Source organism: Monopterus albus, unplaced genomic scaffold (genome assembly GCF_001952655.1).
Source record: "Monopterus albus unplaced genomic scaffold, M_albus_1.0 scaffold98.1, whole genome shotgun sequence".
Classification (NCBI taxonomy): Eukaryota; Metazoa; Chordata; class Actinopteri; order Synbranchiformes; family Synbranchidae; genus Monopterus; species Monopterus albus.
Window position 1 is genome coordinate 2,272,993 of NW_018127978.1, and position 23,891 is coordinate 2,296,883.

Here is a 23,891-nt window from a genome sequence, read left to right on the forward strand (position 1 = left end):
CTGTGCCTTGCCACAATTCTGTCTCTGAGCTCTTCAGGCAGTTCCTTTGACCTCATGATTCTCATTTGCTTTGACATGCACTGTGAGCTGTAGGGTCTTATATGGGCAGGTGTGTGGCTTTCCTAATCACATCCAATCAGTATAATCAAACACAGTTGGACTCAAATGAAGGTGTAGAACCATCTCAGGGATGATCAGAAGAAATGGACAGCACCTAAGTTAAATATATGAGTGTCACAGCAAAGGGTCTGAATACTTATGACCATGTGATATTTCAGTTTTTCTTTTTTAATAAATCTGCAAAAATGTCAAAAATTCTGTGTTATTCTGTCAATATGGGGTGCTGTGTGTACATTAATGAGAAAAAAATGAACTTCAATGATTTTAGCATATGGCTGCAATATAACAAATAGTGACAAATTTAAGGGGGTCTGAATACTTTCCGTACCTACTGTATCCCCCAGGCAGGGCAGCTGGCAGCCATTGATTATTTGTGCTGTGGAGATCACTCTTGGGAGAGCCTTCCTGTCTGGAACTGAAGAGCATGACAGGGACAGGTTGAATAACTTTGTGAGGATCCCTGCCAGCTGATCTGCACGGGCTTTTATCACCTTATCTGGGATGCTGTCTGGTGCTGCACCCTTTGCACATGTAGCTTAATGTTGTTAGGATTGCTTAGAGCTGTTACCTCCAAGTTAGCCACAGAGCTCTAAGTAGTAGTATAGTTTTAGATGATCAGTGATTGGATAAGGGCATCTCTTGTAGTGTTTTTATTGCACAGTTGACAAAGGTGCTGTGAAGACAAACTTTACATTTAAACAGTATATGAACAAACAATACTTGATTGCTGGTAACAGAATATGTAAAACTTTAACCCATTGGGGAGGGTCTTTCCACAGCATTTTATGGTGTTTGTTGTATCCAGGAGTCCTAAAAATAAAAGTTTAAGTTAAAAAAAAAAACCACATCACTCCAGGCCACATTCACTGTGGGTTAACTTTTATTTCCAGAGCAACTTAAAGACTAATTCATACGCAGCCATCATTAACACATAAGACAATACACAATATTCACCATTACTTTGTTCATCATTACCAAATATGTGCAGCTCAGACGTCCAGTGTATTACAATGTACTCAAAATAGATTGTGAAAACAAGGAAACTCATATAAACATAAGCACCCCCCCCAAAAAAAATCCTTAGAAAAATTATTTAAAAACTTTGAGTTACAAAATATTTGCACTTAAAAAGATCCCAGCATTTTAAATAAATAAGATATATAAAACTCATATTCATAGTTGATATCCTAAAATATTTCCTCTTTGTTCAGAAATGCAGAGGAAATGATTCCCTTCTCTTGGTTAACATTTAAATCTTCTCAGGTAGTATTTTGAAATGAAACAAATATTTGATGAATAATAAATAGGCCAACATAATACAGCAGACATGATTAAAGTTATTAAACCAACATTTGCAACAGACCTAAATAGTTACACAACAATTTTAAGAATGAATTTACAAACTAGTCCTGCAGGTGCAACATCACTATGCTCATAAAGAACACTATCAACATTATTAAGTGCAAATGGGACATGTTCACTACTAACGGAATCTGCTCAGGCTATATATTGTACTCTTAGGCCCGTGTTTATTAAGCATCTCAGAGTAAGAACTCATTCCCAATGGACCAAAATTTCTCAGAATGACACATTTCTGGTCCTACTATTAGGATTAGACATAAAAGCATTTGATCAATATTCTTAACCTAGGAAATCACTGCTGTCACCATCAAAATGTAGGAGAGCTTAATAGGCATTGTAAATAGGTGATTCCAGGAAGTGGTGCTCAGAGGTATGTTTAGATTCTGGAAGAGGAGAGGATTTACTAACACTTCATGGTGTAACACTGAGCTCATAATGAGATGCCATGTGGCCAAAAATTTAGGAGTTCTGTGACAAATCTTGTGCAAGATCCAATTGCACCATCAACAAGAACAACACATGGTGTCAAGCTCATTAAAACCTAGATTCTCAAACTACTGTACAAGTGCCAGTGGTGGTATGTCTGCTCCCTCTAGTGGTACACAGGAACATCTAAGATATTTTTATGCTGTGTGCTACAAGCTAATTAACTGTTAGGAGTATTAGCCTAATGTTATGAGCTAAACTGCGATGACAAGTGAAAGTAGCAAAAATGGTGATTTCGAAAACACTGCAATTGTGGCTCTGTACAGGAAGTATTAGGAAGAGAAGTGCGGGGAATATTTCAAGCAGAAGAACAGAAACTGAACTGGATGACAGTGAGTCCAGCACAATGCTAGCGGCGAAATCAGCGACTGTAGCAGCACCAAAAAAGTATCCACAGCAGCTGCTAGTAGCAAAAGGTGTAAAAAAAAAAAAACACGAGGACCTGAGGTAGTCCAAGTTCACATTTCATTCTTGTGTTACACCCATAGTCAAAGCACAAGAAGCTTCATTTCATGGCATCCTCTGTATAGCGAAAGCCAGGAAGCCACACAGAACTGGCAAACAACTGTATCTGCCCTTAGCCAAAGAGGTAACAAATAGCATGTGGGGAGAAGGCTGTCAAACAGCTAAATCTGGTGCCACTTTCAAATGACACACTGTCACGGACAACGGGCCATGGCAGGGGACATTAAAACACACTGAGTGAACGCATTAAAAGTAGCCACTATTATTCCATCCAGCTAGATGAGATTACAGATGTGGCAGATTTGATAAAATTTTTTGATTAGGCTGAGCACATTTTCCAGCTCTTGGATGCCTTTTTCAAAGAGAATGGGCTCGATTGGAAAACACATGTTGGAGTGTGCAGAGATGGCACCATAGTAGAGTAGCAGCCTGAGTTCCCAAATTAGAGCTGGCATCCTAGATGCAATGGACTCACTGCAGCATCCATCACAAGGCCCTGGCAGTGAAGAAGGTGCCCAAAGAACTGGAGTCTGTGCTAGACTTGGCTATGAGCTTCATTAAGGCCCGACTGATGAATTTTCATGTGCTTTGTGATGAGATGGGCAGCCAAAACCTTTGACTTCTACTTCATACATAAGTAATACGGCTATCAAGAAGAAAGGTGCTTTTGAGGCTTTTCGAATTGCACAAGTCCAAATGTTCTTACAGGACAAAAGCTTCTCCCTATCAGATGTTTTTGAAGACACTGTGTGGCTCTGTCAGCTGGCAAACCTGTTGGACATTTTTAAATGAGCTGAAGTTGGACCTACATGGACTGTCCAATGTTTTTGATGTGCAGGACAAAATCAACACAATGCTGAAAAAAGATGGAGTTGTTTGAAGTCAAGGTCACAGGGCTGTGTTGACAGAGGCAGGCTCACCCTTCTCATTAGGCATATGTAGGTAAGTTGTCAGTAGTCCCCGACTTTTCACTCTATTTGTATTCAGCCTAAATTGTCTCACTGATTGTTGGTATACAAATGTTATTCTCACTTGTGGGTGTTTGAATGCAGTGCAGTTGTTGATATTCTCACTTGCTTTACGTGTTTGAATGCAGTACATTTGTCATCAATACCCAGTTGTCAAATACTTTGTGTTTGAATGCAGTACAGTTGTTCTTCATATTTTCATTTGCTGTGAGTGTTTGCAGTAGTTATCTTAATTTTCTCACCTCACTTGCAGATGTTTAAAAGAAGTACAGTTGTGACTGTGGATGACAGTGAATAATAAATAATATTCTTATTGGGAATACATTTGCTTCCTGGGTGAACTGTGTATTGATGATTAGGCCTATGGTACTGTGTTTTAAGGCTGGCCATACCGGGGTTACTTGGAGAGGCAAATATTTTTTTTGACATGCTACCCAGTGTAAAAGGTTTGAGAGCCACTGCATTAAACACTACATAGTCACATTACATCATTATTAACAGTAAAGCTACAGACTTGCACCAATGGCACATGCAGATGAGGATTTAATAAACAGCTTTATACACTATTATAGGAATAAATAAAATTGTTTGATCTGACTGATGAGAATAATTTCTCTTGACTGAGCACAATTGTGAGTGGCTTTCCAATAAACCTACAGCCTCCTACAGAAGCAGACTTGATAGCATATTAATACATATTTTAATAATTACCTTTTGTTACCTGTGGTTTTAATGCCTTCATTTGAAAAGTGGTGGTGTTAATCTTTCTATTTTCAACGGTCTAAAGCTACAGTTCAAACTTCATCTCCTAAGAGAAAATACATTTCTTTATAATATCTTCTTTGTGACAAACTATAACGTCACACTTGTCCTTAGGAGTAGGTTTTGGTGAATGTGAGATTACTCAAAGGTAGTTTTTTAACAGCTTTGATTGGCAGCCTGATTCCGTGTCTCCTCCTTTGGTTGCTACTGGGCAGAATCTGGTTGCAAAATAGGTCACAAAAGCGAGATGACTACCCCCATATTTGAGATATTTTGGCTTCACTTTTGTATAGTGGCAGAAGGTGGCGATGTGTTCTTCAATTTTATGTGTAGTCTGTGGAGATGCTTGATAAATACGAGCCCTGACTGTTTTGCACTCTCTTTGCCAGTCTGTGTATACCTTGAGATGCCCTTGCCTACAATAAGTTTGATTCCAGTGTGCTACCACACTCTAATCTGTTCACACTCATACCATCATAAAGAAACATGCAAACAGGAAACAAATGCAAAGAAGAGATAACAGTTCCAAATGAGTAGAATTACATACATTACCTAAAGGGTTTGGGAAGAAAAAGTTATGTTTCACTCCAATGGCCCACCCTCTGTGCTCCCCCTTGCCCATCTGTCACACCTCGATGCCCTTCACTGCCTGGTTGATGGACTCAAGCAGAGCCCGGTTCTCAGGGTTCTGGTAGCAGTCTTTATTGGTAAACATATGGGTCAGGGTTTCCACATAGCTGTCGAAGTTCTGCTCTGACAGTGGCTCCCGCTGAACACATACAAAATTAGTCAGAAAATATAAATCCTGTCCACAAAGTTTAAGACAAGTCAGATATTTTGTACCTTGAAGCCTTTAGGATTCCGGGTAGTAAACATACTTATTACTCTTCACCCATGAAATAAAACAATGCTAGTCATTCTGTCAACATCTAAGCATGCTGGTGGATGTTTCTAACTTATGATCTGTCAGCATTCCACCACATACATAAAACTAGCATGAGAAATTTTTTTCTGAGATGTTTGTGTGTACAAGAATCAAATTAAATTCAATGTAAAAGTATAGCACTGAGCCAAAAATGTAAAATTTTATGTTAAGATTTCAAGCATTGAGGTACAATTACACTAATGATTTTGCATAGACATAGGCTACTAATCTAAAAACCTCATGTTGGGAATCATGAGACAGTAACACCCATAACCATAGTAACTCACTCTCTCTCCTGCCTGCGCAGGACATGAGAAGAGAGGGGAGATGTTGCGTGCTGTCTTGCCTGTCTATGGGCTCAGTGTCCTCCTCTCACACACCGCCACATCAGCTATAAGGTTGTTTTTCTCTGCTTTAGAGAATGGACCTAAAGTTTGCTGATGATACAACGGTCATCGGTCTCATCCGAGACGGTGACGAGTCAGCCTATAGATGGGAGACTGAGCAGCTGGTCCTAAGGTCTAGTCACAACAACCTAGAGCTGAACACGCTCAAAACAGTGGAGATGACTGGACTTCAGGAAGAGCCCCCCCCACCTTACCCCCCCTCACCATACTTGGCAGCACTGTATCAGCAGTAAAGTCTTACAAGTTCTTGGGCTCCACTATCTCCCAGGACCTGAAGTGGTCATCCAACATCAGGACCATCATCAAGAAGGCACAGCAGAGGATGTACTTCCTGGTCCAGCTCAGGAAGTTTGACCTGCCCCAGGAGCTGCTGATACAGTTCTACAGAGGAATCATCAAGTCTGTTCTCTGCACCTCCATCACTGTCTGGTTTGGCTCAGCAACCAAACAGGACAAGTACAGACTTCAGCGGACAGTCAGGACTGCAGAAAAGATCATTGGTGCCAGCCTGCCCTCCATTGGAAGACCTGTACACCTCACGGGTCAAAAGGAGGGTGGAGAAGATTTCTGCAGACCCCTCACACCCGGGACACAATCTGTTCAAAATCCTCCCCTCTGGACTGCAATACAGGTCACTGTGCACCAAGACAACCAGGAACAAGGACAGTTTCTTCCCCCGGGCTGACACTCTGATGAACACTCGACCCACGACAGTATGACTGGACAATAAACCCTCAGTGCAATACCTGTATATATACATTGTACATACAGATCCCTCGAATGTATCTAGACTGTGTGTGTGTGTGTGTGTGTGTGTGTGTCTGTGTACACAGGTCTGTATTTAAGTACTTTATTTTTATTTTTTATCTCACTTCCTAATGCACATTCCTTTGTTTGTTTGCACATTTCTTCTTTACTTTCTGTTCTCTCAGCCTTATATTGCTTACTTGGCCTTTGCTATTGCTATATACAGTATAAGGATATAATAATAATTACCTTTATTTGGCCAAGTATGTTACACACAAGGAACATATCCAGTCAAATTCCTCGTGTGTCCAACACACCTGGGCAATAAAGCTGATTCTGATTCTGGACATGTGGCATGATGGTGGCTGCTTTACATATAGGAAGAAACTTTGGACAGAATTGGCAGGCACCAGTTTCAGCGACTGTTAAACACGCACTGACACACCTCTGTGCCTCTTGGCTTGCCACTGAAACTTGCATGCTGACTAACGTTAGCTGAATTGACTTGGAATATAATGTTAATGTTTTTCTTGAGACGAACGTTACTAATAATGTTAATGAGTTGGCTAGTTAGCTGGTGTGACTGAGGTGGAGATGCTGGTCAGCTCACCGTAAACGCAAATGTCAACTGCTGACTTATTAGCTAGCAAACAGGCAAATAACCGTATGTGATTGTTACTGTTAATATCAAATGGTCCGATAGGTGGACTGGTAATCTGGACAATGTACAATGCCAGAGCAGCCAGTCGGCCTTCTGTGTAGATGGCTGTCAGACCTACTACCATAAAACAGAGAAAGTGAAGGTATGTCACACTGTGTTGAATGTTGGGACAGGGAGCCATTTTGGGAGATAAGCATTGTCTTTACCTGCATACATTCTTGTTTTGTTTGCCTAAAAAGTTGTTTAAATCATTTAGATCTCACTTTACTGACTGTGGTAATTTAGAATGGATAACCCGTAAGAGCGACAGACTGAAAAATGACTGAATATTTTCAAATTAACTTAGATATTATGTAGTGTATATCTCTATGATAAATAATGAGCATGATCTTCAAAAATGGTGCAACCCAAAGTTGAACACAGTGTGATGACAGCTTCACATTCTCTATATACAGCCTAAGTTGACAGCACAGAAGCCAGTGATACTGTCCCACAATGATTCCTGTCATTTGCAATCATTTTATTAAGTTTAAAGGGCCCGTGGCATGCTTTTCCTTGTTTTCTGACTTATCCTCTAAGACCTGACCTAAAGATCAAATAAATGAGGTGAGCATATGTTCTAGTATTTGTATGCAAAAGTAACTCAGTTTATACACATCTTGCAAACTCTGGCTCACAAGACTTTTTTGTCTACCAAAATAAAGTATTATGTGATAGTTTAAGGATTTCCTTGAATGGGCATTAAATCCAGGCCACTGCACATTCATGTGAGCTTGCCTGACATGCACTGGTGCCCCCCACCATATTGGCTAAATGTTATACTGCCTTTTGTTTGTTATGCATGTTTTCAATAAAGCTTATCAAAAAATGAAAAACGACATCCACCAGTGCCATCATAAAAGTGGAATTTTTCGACTGCTGCTGGTTTTGTGGATATATTTTACCTCCTGCTGCACTGTGACCAGAGGATGTGGAGAAAAAATACAAGGTCTGAGGTTACTGCATGTCCAAGAACATTCCTGTACAGGGACTTATTTTTTTTCTACTTGGCCAGGTTTAACCTACAAGCAGCCGGCCAGTTAGTGATCAGCTCATCAACACTGGATTCCTCCAGAGCACAGTACCTGTTTGTTTTGACTGCTTGAGCTCAGTATGTCTGCTGCATGTGATGTGATGCTGGTTAATGAGCAGAATAACAACCCATGACATTATTGTCGTGCTACACTACCTGTTGGAATTCCACTACTTTGGGACTGTATGTGGGCATGTGGGGGAAGACACAGCCAACACCGGTTGGATTTACCGACCTTAGAGCCATTTGAAAGGGAGTGATTTCCACTACTCGTTGGGACTTAACGGTAAGTTTAAAAAAATAAAAAAAAAAACACAGGTTGCATGTCTGTTAATGCCTTGTTTCTGTAACATTAGAGAGGATTGTTGTAAGGCTGGAGAAATTACTATGTCTGCATTATGCCAGTTAAGCTGTGGAGTTTCTCAATTACTCGCTTTGTATAGAGTGTTACACATTTCTTTTCATCGCTACATATACTGTTGTTTACATATCTATGGAGGAGAAATTCAAATTAATGAATGCCATCGTGGTTCATTGCGCTGTCCACTTGCGATACAACATCGGCAGCAGGAGTTGTGTGCATTCACAAACTATCCTCTCATTTTTAGGAACAGGCTTTTTGGTTATATGATTCTGAAAAAATTATAGACTATTTGGAGTTATGAGGGGTGCAAAGCTAATCTAGAGGTACCCACGATTAAACATTAAATGGCTTGAAACAAGCAAAATAAGCATGACATGGACACTTTACCTTCCAGCCTAAGGTTCATTTGTTAAAGTGTGGAGGAAGCTGTCTATGAAGACAGGCGTGTGACCACCAGCTAATCATTGCACAATAAAATTTCAAAGTAGTTGGAGCATTGATATGTGGTCTTTTGAGTTGAAAAATTGGTTAGATTGTGTTTTTAAATTGATTTGTTCATAACTTGACTTGTTGTGAAAGTGTAAATATGAAACTCAGGCTGCTTGACAGCTGTTTTATATTACTATGAAATGCTGAATAGTGCAAAAAAAAAAGTGCAATACAGGGGCTAGAGTTTTATGCTGCAAAATCATGTTAAGAATGGTCTTAATGTATATTGAAATAAATATTTTCTTAAAAATTAATATCTCTACATTTTTACCTTTACCAGTAGCTGTTTCCACTTTAGTAGCAGCAGTATGGCAGTGGAATCGTGGGCTAAGCAAGGTTAGATCATATAGCACAATGGATGGCACATTTCTTTGATGCAGCAGACAGTCAAGAAAAATAATTGTCTGATTTGAGTAATGAGGGGTCTGTCTAGCAGTGCCCCTGGCTTTCTGTACTCTTTTTTTTTTCCCCAATCCCATCTGTAAGTCAATTTAATTTCTTTTGTTAGATCTACAAAAATTTCTTAGAGTTATAAGATGAAATTCTTTTTTAAACTGACAATCTAGACAATTCAAATTCAAGCATCACTTGAAAAAGTAATTTTTGTCCACCTAAAATATAAACTATATTTATAAAATAGAAACCACCTAGGAGACCCATAGTTTCTGGTATTAGAAGGCTAACAGAGTTTTGTAGATTACTATATAAAAGACGTTAAAGTCATATTAAAACAGCTCTGAGTTCTTAATATATCTTAAAGAACTCGCACCTTAAACCTTATCTATGGTGAGAAACAACCACTTTTCCCCATGCCTAAATCATTACAATGATGTAATTTACATGATTAATGTAATATTCATTTAAAAACTGAATTTCTGAAAAGAAAATTAATTTAATCTTAAACCTTACATCTATCAGAATTATCGGGGCTAAACTTCCTTGAAACTAAATCCTGTGATTGTTGGTCTTGGGGATGCCAGTCAGTCATATTCCCATGGGAAACTCTATTGTCATAAATTACCACTGAAAATTTTATATCAACCCTATAATAAAATCCATGAAAACACTTAAGTGCCAAATCCTTTGAGGTTTGTAGTTACTTGCCATAAAACCTTAAAACATGGCAATGCTTTGATCTTGGCAGAAGCGATGTGCAGAAAGTGGACATGTATTCAACCAGCTACTGACATAACATTACAGCAATATTCACTGTACCAGAGTGCAAACATGATAAATTTCTGGATGCCCACAGACAATTTAAGTGCCAGCGGCAAGGTGTACATCTGCTCTCTGTTGACACAGCGAGCCCATGATAAAGGTAAGTTAGCTAGTTAGCTGTTAGTAGGCTGCTGCCTATTTAGCTTTATAGACTATTATCATGACTGTTGTCAACACTTAAGATCATGAATTTAGTTTATCCAACAGTATGTGTCAGTCACATTTGTCATTAATATGCACATGGCATGCTTTTCCTTGTTTTCTGAATTATCTACAATGTTACAATGGTGAATTATCATTTTAAATGTGACCTGAAGCTCAACAAATGAGGTGTACATATGTTCTAGTATTTCTATGGGGAAGCAATTCAATTTATACAAGTCTCACAAACTCTCACTCAAGACTTTTTTTCTGACAATGCAAAGTCTTACACGACAGCTTAAAGAGCACATGGCTGCTCATTTCCAGCCATTTAATGTTTAATCTTGGGTACCTCTAGATTACCTTTGCACCCATCATAACTCCAAATAGTCTGATTATTTCAGAATGATAAAACCCGAGAGCCTCTTCCTAAAAACAAGAGGATAGTTCGTGAACGCACACAACTCCTGCTGCTGGTGTTGTCGAAATCCATTTCCCCATTGAGATGTATTTTTCCTAACCTGAATCCTAACATTATCCTAACTATATATATTAGTTCCTAGTAGAGTCCTGAGACTGTCAGATCCTTTTTGTGTTCTTTCATGTTTTCCTTATAATCTTCTGTACTATGTATTTTATGCTTCTTAATTTTGTTAATTTGCATAAAACATGTTGGTCTACATTTAGTTGTTTAAATCCTATACATTAAAAAAGTTGATTGATTGGTTGATTTAAATAAAAGAAACCTGACTTGATAAGTCCAAAACACTATAAAAACTCTGTGTAAGGAGTCTTGGTGTAACCATTGATCAAAATTTTAATGGCCACATCAAAACTGTAACAAAATTCTGGCATCTTTAAAAGAGCTATAATGAGAAACTTTCTGTTTAAGCAGGATTTAGAAAAGCTCTTTTTTTTTTTTCTTTTTTAGCAGGGTAGACTACTGTAATGCATTCCTGACTGGCCTCCACAGTAAGACCAACAGGCAATTGCAACTCATTCAAAATGCTGCTGACAAACACCAAGCAGAGAGAACACATTACTCCAGTGCTTAGATCTTTGCACTGGCTTCCAATAAAATATAAAATTTAATTTAAGTCTTTACTTATTGTCTACAAGTCTCTCAATGGCCGGGGCCCAAACTATTGCAGAGATACTGTATGTTTGCTGAGTACAAGCCTGGTAGGTGTCTCAGATCTGCAGGGACTGGTCACCCAGTGGTGCCCAGAGTTCCAACTAAACAAGATGAAAGTTCTTTTAGCCTGGAACCAGCTTCCATTAGAACTTAGTTCTGCCCAAACTTTGGCCACTTTTAAAACTAAGCTAAAGTTCCCTTTTCTGCTGCTTTTTATTTTTCTTAATTCCACCTTATATTGCACTTTATCTGCTTCTGTTTTTGCTTTTACTTTTCATCCATTAGCCAGTGACCAACTGACTTCATTGTGCTCTTTAGCTGACTATATCGACACTGATGTTTCTAATTCCCAGAAGAAAGTATGTCTACAGTCTGGTGTGATTTACTCAGAGGTTAATCTTGGGAAGACTGAAGCATGACATTATTATTTTAAACCTGACATAGCTTGACTACAGCATGCTATAGTGTAATATAACAGTTAACATAGAATCATTCGGACATTTCAATACATGTCAACATTTAAATGTAGCATTATGTCCAAACATATGCGTTATTATCAGAAAAATACTTTATTTCCTTTAAAATCGTTAGAACAACTTCTGATAAATCATTTGGGGGATGCCAGACTGCTCAGGAGATTGCCTTCATCCAAAGTTTGAGGCATTTTGGATCATTTAACAGGAAAGTGTAATATGACCTTTTACTATTCTGAACCTTATCTTTCCTATATTCTCTACACTAGAACCTGTCTGGGTGGAAGTTATTATGGGATATCAGAATAGGATGAATAGACATTTCTTTTTCATTTCTTTCTTCTTCTTCAGACTAGTGAGATTTCAGATTAGATGCTTGGACAGACAGAACCTGATAAGGCAGAGGTCTGATTGATTCCATTTAGGTTCAGTTGATTATCTGTGGTAGTTTGGTTGTTCAAGCTTGTGGTTAAATTTTACTGGGTAAACAATTGTTTATAATATGTAGAAATTATTACAGCTACTACTTGAGATAACCCAGGGTTAAGTGTGGATTAGGAGGGGCTAGGACAGAATTATTTCCACCTAGTTTGGCAAAAAACTGTGTACACTCACCATGGTGGGCAGGCGGATGGTGGCCAGGCTGCGGATCAGGGCCTGACTCAGGCCAGATAGCTCCAGGAATAAAGCCTTGTTCTTTTCCTCAATCTGTTTGTTCTCCTCCTCCATGCTCTTTAGGTTCTTCTCCATTGAAGATATCTGAAGCAGAGACAGACACAGAGCAGTTCTGAAGCAGCAACACTGAAAGCTTAACAATAAATTCAGAAATATTCATTAGCTACACTTACAAACATGCTGAGATTGGCAATTTATGGGAAAAAAAAATTTTGGGCTGCAGTTTTTTTTTTTTTTTTAGTTTTAGCACCACTGGATGGACGAGTGACTCAATACACTATATCCAGCTCTACAGTTAGTTATTGCCTCTGATCGATTTCAAACCAACAAAAAACAGCCTAGTGTTACACATCACATGGCAGTGTCTCCTGGATGTATTTTGAAATGTTATTCATCCTCATCCTGCATGGGGTACGCTGAGCAGCTGAGCCCACCTGAGTGTGCAGGTTCATCATGTCGGTCTCCAACTCTGAATTGGACTCATTCAGTTCACTGATCTCCTTGTTGAGCTGCTTGATGTCCTCATCATTGTCCAGAACTGGATGAACACACAATTAGCAAACAGACTATCAAGACAACTGCCAATCTTGTCTACTCTTGCTGTCACAGATTTCTGTCACAAGCAACATACAGTATACCTGTGGGCCAAACGTTGTGCTGCATGTAGTGACAAGTGTATTTAACTGTTGTCTATAATAAAACTGAGTTTTATGCTTTGATGTCTTCATGTGTTAATAGTAACTAGGATAGGATACACATGAGACATACTAATAGACAGAGGGGGAGTACTGTTGCTTACCATCACTGGCTCTGAACTTTGCAGTGATATATTCATCTCCAGAGAACTTGGTTCTCTTCTTGTTGGCTGAAGCTCTAGGACAACCTGACAGACTGAGAGAAGCAAGTGATCAGAATCAATCTTAAATTTAAAGTAAAAAAGCAAAAGAAAGGAGAGGAACTTGGAAGTAAACTCAAACAAGTCATCTGGTAAAAAAGGTGGTGCTCTTTGGTAATGGGTATGTAGTTTTGGAGATCAGCAAACAAAAAATTCAATACAAGACATTCATCTTATAAAAATAGTTAAAGTTAAAATGCCTTTAATTAAGTTGACATGTTCATTGAACAAGGTATTAAAAAAGAGATTACAAAATCTCCAAGGCTTGTGGAGCATAAATATGCTCTTGGAACTCTTAGGGCTATGAATGAAGACTATACCATGGCCAGACAAAAACATAATAGTAACCCATCTATTCTGAAAGCTATAGTCATTGATCATAATTCAGAATCTATACATAAAGGGAATATAATTAAACTGCTTAAACAGAGGGAATGTTTTCAGATATTTAAGCTCAAGGCCACTCAATATCTAGGCCTGAATGAGCATTTAGATTTAACATATTTTGTGACTATATGGTTTTTCTATATGGTTTCTATGTGTCTTCTTTCTTTTTTCTCCCCTCCCCTTTTTGAGTGAGAAGGACGGAGATGCTAGCTGTCTTACTAAACTGGTGATGCCTTGATGACTTCACCTGTTGTTCATTAGTGTTATTTACTCAAATAGTTTCACTTGGATTGTTTGTTGTATGTTGTAATTTCCTGAAGGTGGTTAGATGTGGAAACATTTCAAAGTTACTTTTTAAATCAGAATCAGAACCAAAATCATCTTTAATGGCCAATTATGTTGATCATAAAAGGAATTTGACTTCAGTACAGAAGCTCTGTGTGTTTGTAGGCAGCAGGGAATAGAAAATAACAATAAAAACAAAAACCAAAAAAGAAAAAGAATAATAAATAATGTGTGCATTCAAATAGGAATATGTGCAATCAAAAATAGGAAAGGAATGCGAGAAAAAGAGAGAAAGTATTTCTAAATATATATATACACTGTACATTATGGCAGAAGTGTCAGGTCATATACTGGGCTCTGCCTCTCCCGTCCATGGTGATCAGGGCAGAGCTGACTGAGCATGGCTTGGAATTGCCGGTGCAGCTGTTGCCAATTCATCACCTGGCCACAGAGTATTTAGCCTTGGCTTGGCTTTCTTTTCCTTGCAAGTCTATTCTGCAGTACTTGCACTGGCTGACCACGTCTCTCTTTCTTAGAGCTTGGTAATTTTTGTTTGTTGATCTTCAAAACCTTCAAATTTTCCTGAGGTGTACACCATACAGTTTACTTTCTACTTAACAGTATATTTAACATTTTCTTTAACAACAGTAATAGAAAATGTATGTGTAATTTCACTACAATAATTAAGGTCCTTAAACCATTTTTGGCATCTCTGCAATTTTGTTGCTAGATGACCCAGTCTTTTTTTTTCTGGAGCCCTCTGTGTTGCTCTCCTTGTGCTGCTCTGTTGGACTGGTCTAATTCAATGAGAGTTCTACATTTTTTTCCTCACAGGGTTAATGTCAGTCTAAACGTGACCTTAGTCAATTCACCATGAACCTGTTGCACATTTAGTGAACTTTATGGTCTCAAATCAGATCACAGATTTGCCCAATTGGTAATTCTTTCATACTATGACTCTACATCATGGTTGGTTACCAAAGGAAAACAAGTGACTGTGTAGCTGTCATCATCAATTTGTCTAAATTGTAGTTTGTTTATACTTATTAAGTGTGAATGAGCATTTTTACTATGGTTATCTATACCTGATGTACCTTGAAGGGTAATAAAATACAAAGTGGTCTGTCCACACCTCCTATGTGAACTCAACGAAATTGGGATAAATGGCATTTAAAACTTTTAATCTGCATTGCTGACAACTGAGTATGTGGTGTATGTCCTTGAGCATTATTTTAGATCCTTAATTGAAACCCCATGTAGACCACCCACAATGAACTATCAGAAATGAGCTTTTCCTGTTACCACAGTATAAACGGACCAAGATTGCCACCTCTGTACTATACACCATGCAGTATGCATTTTGCCCATGGTTCTGCTAGCATGAAACAGCCGAATTCAGTCCATTATTACTTTGAGATTACACTCTAAGTTGTGTTTGGCATAACACTGCTTTCTGTGTGCTGAAATTCTCCAATATTCCTGATACCTGCGATGTGTCAGGAAACTGCCGTTAGCATGGCCAGAACCATCACAGCCTGGTGTTGGGCAAGTTGGGCCCTCGGTTTTGAAGGTCTTCCAGGAAAAAGGAGTGCCATTCAGAAGACCTTCCTTCTGCCGACGTGCTGCCAGTGGACAACCATAGGCACTGCGGTGGGTGGCGTACTTCCCACTGATGTGGCCCAGACTGTCACAGCCAGGAACTGGACACCTGAAGGTAGGCAGAACACACTGGTTTGATGGTCGTTGACAGGGACCAGAAATGGACCTGTCAAGAGGCTATCAAAAAAACCTAAAACACCTAATTTTGATGTGCATTTTGAATATTTTGTGTTTTATGTTTAGAATTACTATAAAAAGCAGGGATGAAGGAAAAAAAACAATAGGGATTAATTTGGGAATCACTTGTAAATGTTCCAGAATTTTTCATAAAAGACAACTGTCACATCAAATGCAGGTGAGTGAATGTATGATTAATAAATGAATTACTTAAATACATTGGCAAGAAAAAGTGAGCAAATTGTTGGATTTACCTGCATTAATGTATAAATATTTCTTAAAAAATGATCCTGTGACCATAATGAACAATTTATAAATCATTATATTGTTCTTGAACATACTGAATAATTGAAACATTACTAAACATATTGAATAACATAAAATGTTGGCAGTGTCGGTTGGCCTAACGACTGAGTGGTGGTGCTGAATCCAGCTTGCTCTGGCGTACAGTAATGCATACATAGGCAATGATATTCTCACGAGACTGAGCCACTGCAGGTGTTCTCCAGTGACTGCATGAACTTGGGGCATGATTGTAAAGGCCTGTCTTTCACCTGATCTAAGAACACCACACAACAAAAGAACAAAATTGGTCAGAGTTCAGAGAAGAGTCCGCAAAAAACAAACGAAGGTGCCAGAAGACCAACAGTTGAGTCTATAAGGGAGCCCCCTAAAACAAACAAAAATACAGTCATGTAGGGGATGTCCCAGGAGAACAGGCAGAATCTGAGGACAAACACAAAAAAAGATAGTTCAGACTCTGACAGCACGAAAACCATGTTGGATGGGAACTCAGGGCCAGGCAGGACCCAGAGGCCCCTCGAGGCAGAAGATCCTGAGGCCAGAAAAGAAATGCTGGGATGGGACAGGACACTGAAGAGGCCGCTCTGGCTGACGACCTCTGAGTCAGGCATGAGGCTGGCGAAGCCATTCAGGCGGACATCCTCGAGACCAGGCAGGAGTCCGAGGGAGCTGTGCAGGTGGACATCCTCAAGACCAGGCAGGAACCAGGGAGGTCATTCTGGTGGACAACCGCTGGATCAGGCTGGAGGTTGGCAAAGCCATTCAGGCGAACATCCACAGGACCAGGTAGAAGGACAAGGAGGCCATTCTGGTGGACAACCTCTGGACCAGAAAGGAAACTTAGGAGTCCACTCAGGAGGATGACTCTTGGACCAGGCTGGAAGCTGAGGAAGCTGTTTGGGTGGATGACCTCTGGACCAGACAGGAAGCCGAGAAGGTCATTCTGGTGATCGACCTCTGGACCAGACAGGAAGTCGAGGGGTTCACACAGGAAGATGGGCTTAGAACCAGGCAGGATGCCAAAGATTCCCACCAGGAGGGCGGTCACTGACCCAGACAGGGAACTGAGAGGACTGCTCCAGAGGTTGGCCTCAAAACCAGGCAGGCAGGCAGTACAAAGGGCCATTGCGGAGAATGGCCCAGGTGCCATGCAAGGAGCAGAGGAGACCGTTCAGGACGAGCCCCTTGAAGCTGAGCAGGAGGATGATTTTGGGACCTGACAGGAAGCTGGAGAGGCCGATCTGGCAGTGAAGATTGCCCCGGCAGATGGTCTAAAGGTCCATAGGGAGACTGGAGACGCCGCTCAGGAGGGCGACCTTGGAAATGAACAAAAAACTGGAGAGGTCACTCAGGAGGACGGCCTTGGAACCAGGCTGAGAGCTGAGGAGGTCGCTTGGGGGGGCAACCTCGGAACAGAGCAGGTGGTTGGCATTAGTGGAGAACCAGCACTATGAATTTTTAGTGGGTGCAAAGACAGTTTATAGTTGTGTGTATGATTTGCATTTAAGCAAAATGTGTTGTGACTTAGGTGAAGGTCAGATCACATTTTATGACAAATTGATGCAGAAAACCAGGTAACATCATCGGATTCACATACTCTTTTCTTGCAGCTGTATTTTAAGTGGACTGTAAAAGTTTCACTATCAACCTTTTATTAGATCAGAATCAGAATCAGCTTATTTGGCCTGGTGTGCCGGACATGAGGAATTTGACTCTGGTACAGTGGCTCGCAATGTGCATGTACATATCCCCATGCCAAGGTGGGGGGCTCTCTTTCTGAAGTCCAGTCATCTCCACTGTTTTGAGTAGTATAACAAAATAAACACTATAAACAAGCAATAAACAATGCAAACAATGCAAAGCAAACAGTATAATCAAGCAGTAAACAATGAAGTCAGACAAATGAATGTTCATTGGGAGACGAGATACAAATACAATAAAAATGGAGCACTTAAAAATAGAACTAGAGACCTGTACAAATCTGTATAATATATATATTTACTTGTATTGCACTAAGGGTTATTGTCCAGTCATACTGTCATGGGTCAAGTGGTGCTGCTCAACCTCCCGTCTGTAGGCTGACTCGTCACTGTCTCAGATGAGACCAATGATTGTTGTATCATCAGCAAACTTTAGGAGCTTGACAGAGGGGAGATGATTCCTCTGTAGAACTGTATCAGCAGCTCCTGGGGCAGGTCAAACATCCTGAGCTGGCACAAGAAGTACATCCTCTGCTGTGCCTTCTTGGTGATGGTCCTGATGTTGGATGACCACTTCAGGTCCTGGGAGATAGTGGAGCCCAGGAACTTGTAGGACTTTACTGCTGATACAGTGCTGCCAAGTATGGTGAGGGGGGGTGCAAGGTGGGGGGCTCTCTTTCTGAAGTCCAGTCATCTCCACTGTTTTGAGCGTGTTCAGTTCCAGGTTGTTGCGGCTACAGGACCGACTACTCAACCTCCCGTCTATAGGCTGACTCGTCACTGTCTCAGATGAGACCAATGATTGTTGTATCATCAGCAAACTTTAGGAGCTTGACAGAGGGGACCATCAAGATGCGGTCGTGTGTGTAGATGAAAATAGCAGAGGGGAGAGCACACATCCCCGGGGGGCGTCTGTGCTGTCTGTCCAGGTCTGTCAGAAAGCTAGTGATCCACTGACAGGTGGGGGCAAGCAGAGTGAGCTGGGTCAGTTTGGAGTGGAGGATGTCAGGGATGATGGTGTTGAATGCTGAGCTGAAGTCCACAAAGTGAAGTTGGGGGCCAGCTGATCAGTACACACTTTCAGGCAGGAGGGGGTCACACCATCTGGGCCTGGTACCTTTCTGATCCTTTGTTTTTTTAAAGAGGCCTTGCACATCCTTTTCACAGATCATTAGAGGTGGGGGGCTGGGGGGAAGGGTGGTAATTGTCAGGGGAGCAGCTGCTGGGTCCGAGGTGGGGAAGGTGAGGGGGGAGTGTTTTTTTTTTTTGTCAAACCTGCAGTAGAACACATTCAGGTTGGCTACCCGTCAATGCTTTTGATGCTGTTCCATACAGACGACAGGTCATTGGCTGACACCTGGTTCCTCAGCTTTTGAGAGTAGCTCTTTTAGTTAATTAAAGGCAAACTGGGATTCAGTGTCATACCCAAGGACCCTTCAACATGTGGACCACAGACACTGTGAATTAAACCTCCGACCTTCCAGTTGGGACAACCGCTCCTTCCCTGAGCCACAGCTGCAGCTATGTAATGTAATGTGTGTGTGTCACATAGTCATCACATAGTTTGTGTTACTATATGAACTAGGTTTTATAACCATATAGAGTTGGCATTTTCAGTTTTTTTTATTCAGTGTTGGATCTAAAAAAATCAGGACCCAAGAATCGCTTGATTTTGCTGATTAAACTAAAAATAAATTCACGCCTTTAGCACATGAATATACCCAGTGTCTATGATGAGATATTTTTGCAAACCTGATAGTTTTGAGTGTGGTCTTAGAGGAAAGATTATGTAGGACCCGCCAAAGAGTAAGTTTCATCTCTGAGGAGCGTGAATGTGTTTATCAAATTAAATTTCTTGTGCGGAAATTATAAATATCCACAATAAGTTTCATGAAAAGTGAGAAGCTATTGACCACTTAATTATTAATAACCCTAATCCTCTGCCAGCCTTGGGACTGTCAGTCTAACATTATAAATGAATTTCTTGGATGGTAAAAGCTAATGAACTACTGTTCACCTCAACAGCTCAGAGTCTTCCTTGTCATCCTTGGTGGGGGTTGATTTGACCCCACCTTTTTTGGCTCGAGGGCATCCCGACAAACTGGCAAAGAGGAACAGAGAGGATCAGTCACAATATCATCCATACAGAGTAACTGATGGTGAAGTAGGAGGAACAGGAGAAGAGTACCTACCTTCTATGTGAAGCATAGTTTCCAGTGATGTGGCCTGATCCATCACAGCCTGGAGTTGGACACCTGAGACACACACACAGTCACTCTCACTTTACAAGCACACATGATCTGTATATAGATGCCATGTCAAGCTTGTGAAATGTGTCAATGCCACCGCCATTTTGGAGCAGGATTCTGACCAGCTCAAACAAAAGAAAATGCTAGACTTTGTGATGCTTTTGGATGTTCTAATGAAAGAAATTCCAAAACTAAGCAACAGAGAAAAGTAATTTTAGTGTTACAAAGTGTTTAATTTTATATATCTCAAGTAATCATTCTTTTAAGCAATTAAAAAGTGATATCCTTATACAAGTCTAAACTATATTATACTTAATATGTATCTGAGCACTATATAAAATAGATAAATATTTCACTAACAAGTATTATCAAAAATACAAGGAATTTGACTCCAGCCCAATGGCCCCCAGTGTACACAGCAATATAAAACAGATTAAAACCAAAACCACAAGTAAAAAAACTGACAAAAAATGTACACACATACATACAGTATTTACAAGTTAAAAGAGCTACTGTAGCTAATGTACATCAGTACGTTGTTACACAAGTAATGTATACAACATCCTGCCAACTGTTAAACATAGATTATCTGTTCATAAGTGTGATGGCCTGGGGGAAGAAACTGTCTCTGTGTCTAGATGTTTTGGAGTACCTAGAGTCTAGAGGGGAGGAGTTCAAACAGACTATGTCCAGGATATGAGGGGTCTGCAGAAATCTTCTCTGCCCTCCTTTTGACCCGTGAGGTGTACAGGTCCTCCATGGAGGGCAGGCTGGCACCAGTGATCTTTTCTGCAGTCCTGACTGTCCACTGGAGTCTGTTCCTATCCTGTTTGGTTGCTTAACCAAACCAGACAGAGATGGAAATGCAAAGAACAGACAAGATGTTTCCTCTACAGAACTGTATCAACAGCTCCTGAGGCAGGTTAAACTTCCTGAGCTGACGCAGGAAGTACTACATCATCTGCTGCGCCTTTTTGATGATGGTACTGATGTTGGTTGTCCACTTCAAGTCCCAAGAGATTGTGAAGCCCAGGAACTTGTAGGACTCCATGACTGAAACAGTGCTGCTGAGTATAGTGAGCGGAGATACAATGGGGGAGCTCCTCCTAAAATCCACTATCACTTCCATTGTTTTCAACATGTTCCCCTCCAGGGTGTTATGACCCCAGCACAGGGCCAGCTGTTCAACCTCCTGCCTATAAGCTGACTCATCACCATCTTGGATGAGGTAGATGACCGTTGTGTCATCTACAAATTTCAGGATTTTTTTCAGAGGGGTCTCCTGAGGTGCAGTCATGAGTATAGAGGGAGAACAACAATGAGGAGAGCACACATCCCTGAGGACCACCTGTGCTGATAGTCAGTGTGCTGGATGTGGTTTTCTCCAGCCTCACCTGCTGCTTCCTGTCAGAAAGCTGGTGATCCACTGACAGGTGGGGGCAGGCACAGTGAGCTGGGTTAATTTGGAGTAGAGGATGTCCAGGATGATGGTGTTTAATGCTGAACTGAAGCCCACAAATAGTCTGAGCATAGGTCCCTGGTGAGTCAAGACGTTGCAGGATGTAATGCAGTGCCATATTGACTGCATCATCCACTGACTTATTTACTTGGTAGACAAACTGCAGAGGATTCATGTGGGGGTCTGTGATGGCCTTCAGGTGGGCCAATACCAGTCTCTCAAAACACTTCATGACTACAGATGTCAGAGTGACAGGTCTGTAGTCATTCAGTCCCCCATGGAGCGTTTCTTGGGAACTGGGATAATGGTGGAACATTTAAAACAGGAGGGAACTACACAAAGCTCCAGTGATGTATCGAAGATCTACGTGAAAATGGGAGCCAACTGGTCAGTACAGACTTTCAGACAGGAGGGGGTCACACTGTCTGGGCCTGGTGCCTTTCTGATTTTTTAAAAAAGGCTTTGCACATCTTTTTCACAGAGGTGGGGGCTGGGGGAAGCAGCTACTGGTTGCAAGTCCAAGATGAGGTGAGAGATGGGTGTAGAGTTCTTCTTTTCAAACCTACAATAATACTCATTGTTTATCAGCCAATTGATACAGTAGTTCTCCACAGCACGGGTGGGGGATGTCTTCTGTAACTGGTTCCACAGACTTCTCCACACAGACGACAGCTCATTGGCCAATTTTTTCAGCCTTTTGGAGAAGCTGCTCTTTGCTACTTTGATCTCCTTTGGCAGTGTGCTTCTAGCCTGGTTATACAGGGTCCTGTCCCCACTCCTCTTTGACATGATGGAGCTGTTTTAGCTTCACTGTGAACCAAGGTTTATTGTATTATGTGCAGAGAGTCTTAATGGGCACACACATGTCCTCACAAAAGTTCATATATGATGTCAGTGTCAGTATAGTCATCTAGGTCTTGTAACTGCAGCCTCAAAAACACCCCAGTCTGTATAGTCAAATCAGGCCTGTAGCTTTGACTTTGCCTCTTCAGCCCATCTTTTTACCATTTTGACCACAGGCTTTGCAGTTTTAGGTTTCTGTCTGTAAGTGGGAATGAGGTGGATCATGCAATGGTCCAAAAGCCCAAGTGCTGCATGGGGAACAGAGTGACAGGTGTCCTTAATAGCAGTATACCAACGATCCAGTGCGTTTTTTTTACCTGGTGGGACAACTGACATGTTATCTGTATTTGGGCAATTTGTGGGTAGGGTTTGCTCTGTTAAAGTCCCTCAAGATAATGAGCAGGGAATCTGGGTGTTTCTCTTCTATACTTATTATCCGGTTGGCTAGGAGCTGCAATGCACTTTTGATGCAGGTCTGTGGCGAAATATAAGTACGAACCAGGATAAATGAGAAAAATTCTCTAGGAAAATAAAATGGTTTACAGTTAATGAATAAGTCCATATTACAAGTTCTCTCCAACACTGTGACATCTGTACACCAACCTCCATTAATATAGAAACAGATTCCTCCTCCTCTCTTTTTTTCAGGTTATTCCTTCACAAGGTCTGCTCTGTAGATCTGAAATCCTGGCAGCTGAACAGCCTCATTGGGGATCGAGTTGTTAAGCCACATCTCCACAGTATAATGCCGCAGAATGAGAAAAGTCAGAATTAGTCTGATTGATGAGCTGGCCAGAAGTGAGGTTTGGTAAGCCCTCTGTCATAGCTTTACGAGGGCGCCAGCCCTCTTCCCCCTCTGGCGTCTCCTCCATGTCCCGAAAACAGCTGCTGCTAGCTCTACCAGCTAAAATGTCCAAACAGAAAAAATGTCCAGACTGAGCTGTCGGATGTTCAGGAGCTCATCGCTAGTAAAAGTAATCTGGGCAGGGTTGCAGATTTGATTTGATTTATTCTTTCAAGCATGTAAAAACAGTTGATATGACAACACACATAATTTTACACATATCCAATATCAATTTGCTTATACCTAGTACATGCTTGAATGGAGTAGGAAGAAGTCAGACTTATCCAGTCCTACCCCATGACATCATCTTACCATCATTGGTTTGCAAGCAGTAAATGATTCACTTCTACCCACACAAGTATTATGCTAAAAAAAAAAAAAAAAATTATAACAGTAAGACTATAACATTCTTACATAATTACATTCTTAAATAATTATCTTCTACACCACACAAGTAATATACTAAAGAATTATTACAAAGTGTACATCACACCCACAATTGTCCATATAATTAATCATTGAGCCTGTTCTTGCATATATCTTGATTCACACATACCTTTATATTTATGTTTAAACTCGTCAATTCTATTACTATTTTTTATGGCTACACTCAAACTGTTCCATAGTTTTACCCCGCTTATGGAAATACAAAATCTTTTTTTGGTTGTACGTATAGCATG

At 40.6% G+C, this 23,891-nt stretch overlaps 1 protein-coding gene across 1 annotated transcript in view; it reads right to left on the bottom strand.

Moving 5' to 3' along the window:
* Positions 1-507: 507 nt before the first annotated feature.
* Positions 508-23,891, bottom strand: part of myt1a (myelin transcription factor 1a) — an 82,105-nt gene continuing 58,721 nt past the window's right edge. Inside the window, 7 exon segments of the mRNA XM_020609075.1 lie at positions 508-4,932; positions 12,411-12,554; positions 12,905-13,008; positions 13,270-13,361; positions 15,524-15,745; positions 19,834-19,917; positions 20,009-20,071. Of these exon segments, the coding sequence (XP_020464731.1) occupies positions 4,789-4,932; positions 12,411-12,554; positions 12,905-13,008; positions 13,270-13,361; positions 15,524-15,745; positions 19,834-19,917; positions 20,009-20,071 (853 nt within the window). The 3' untranslated portion in view covers positions 508-4,788.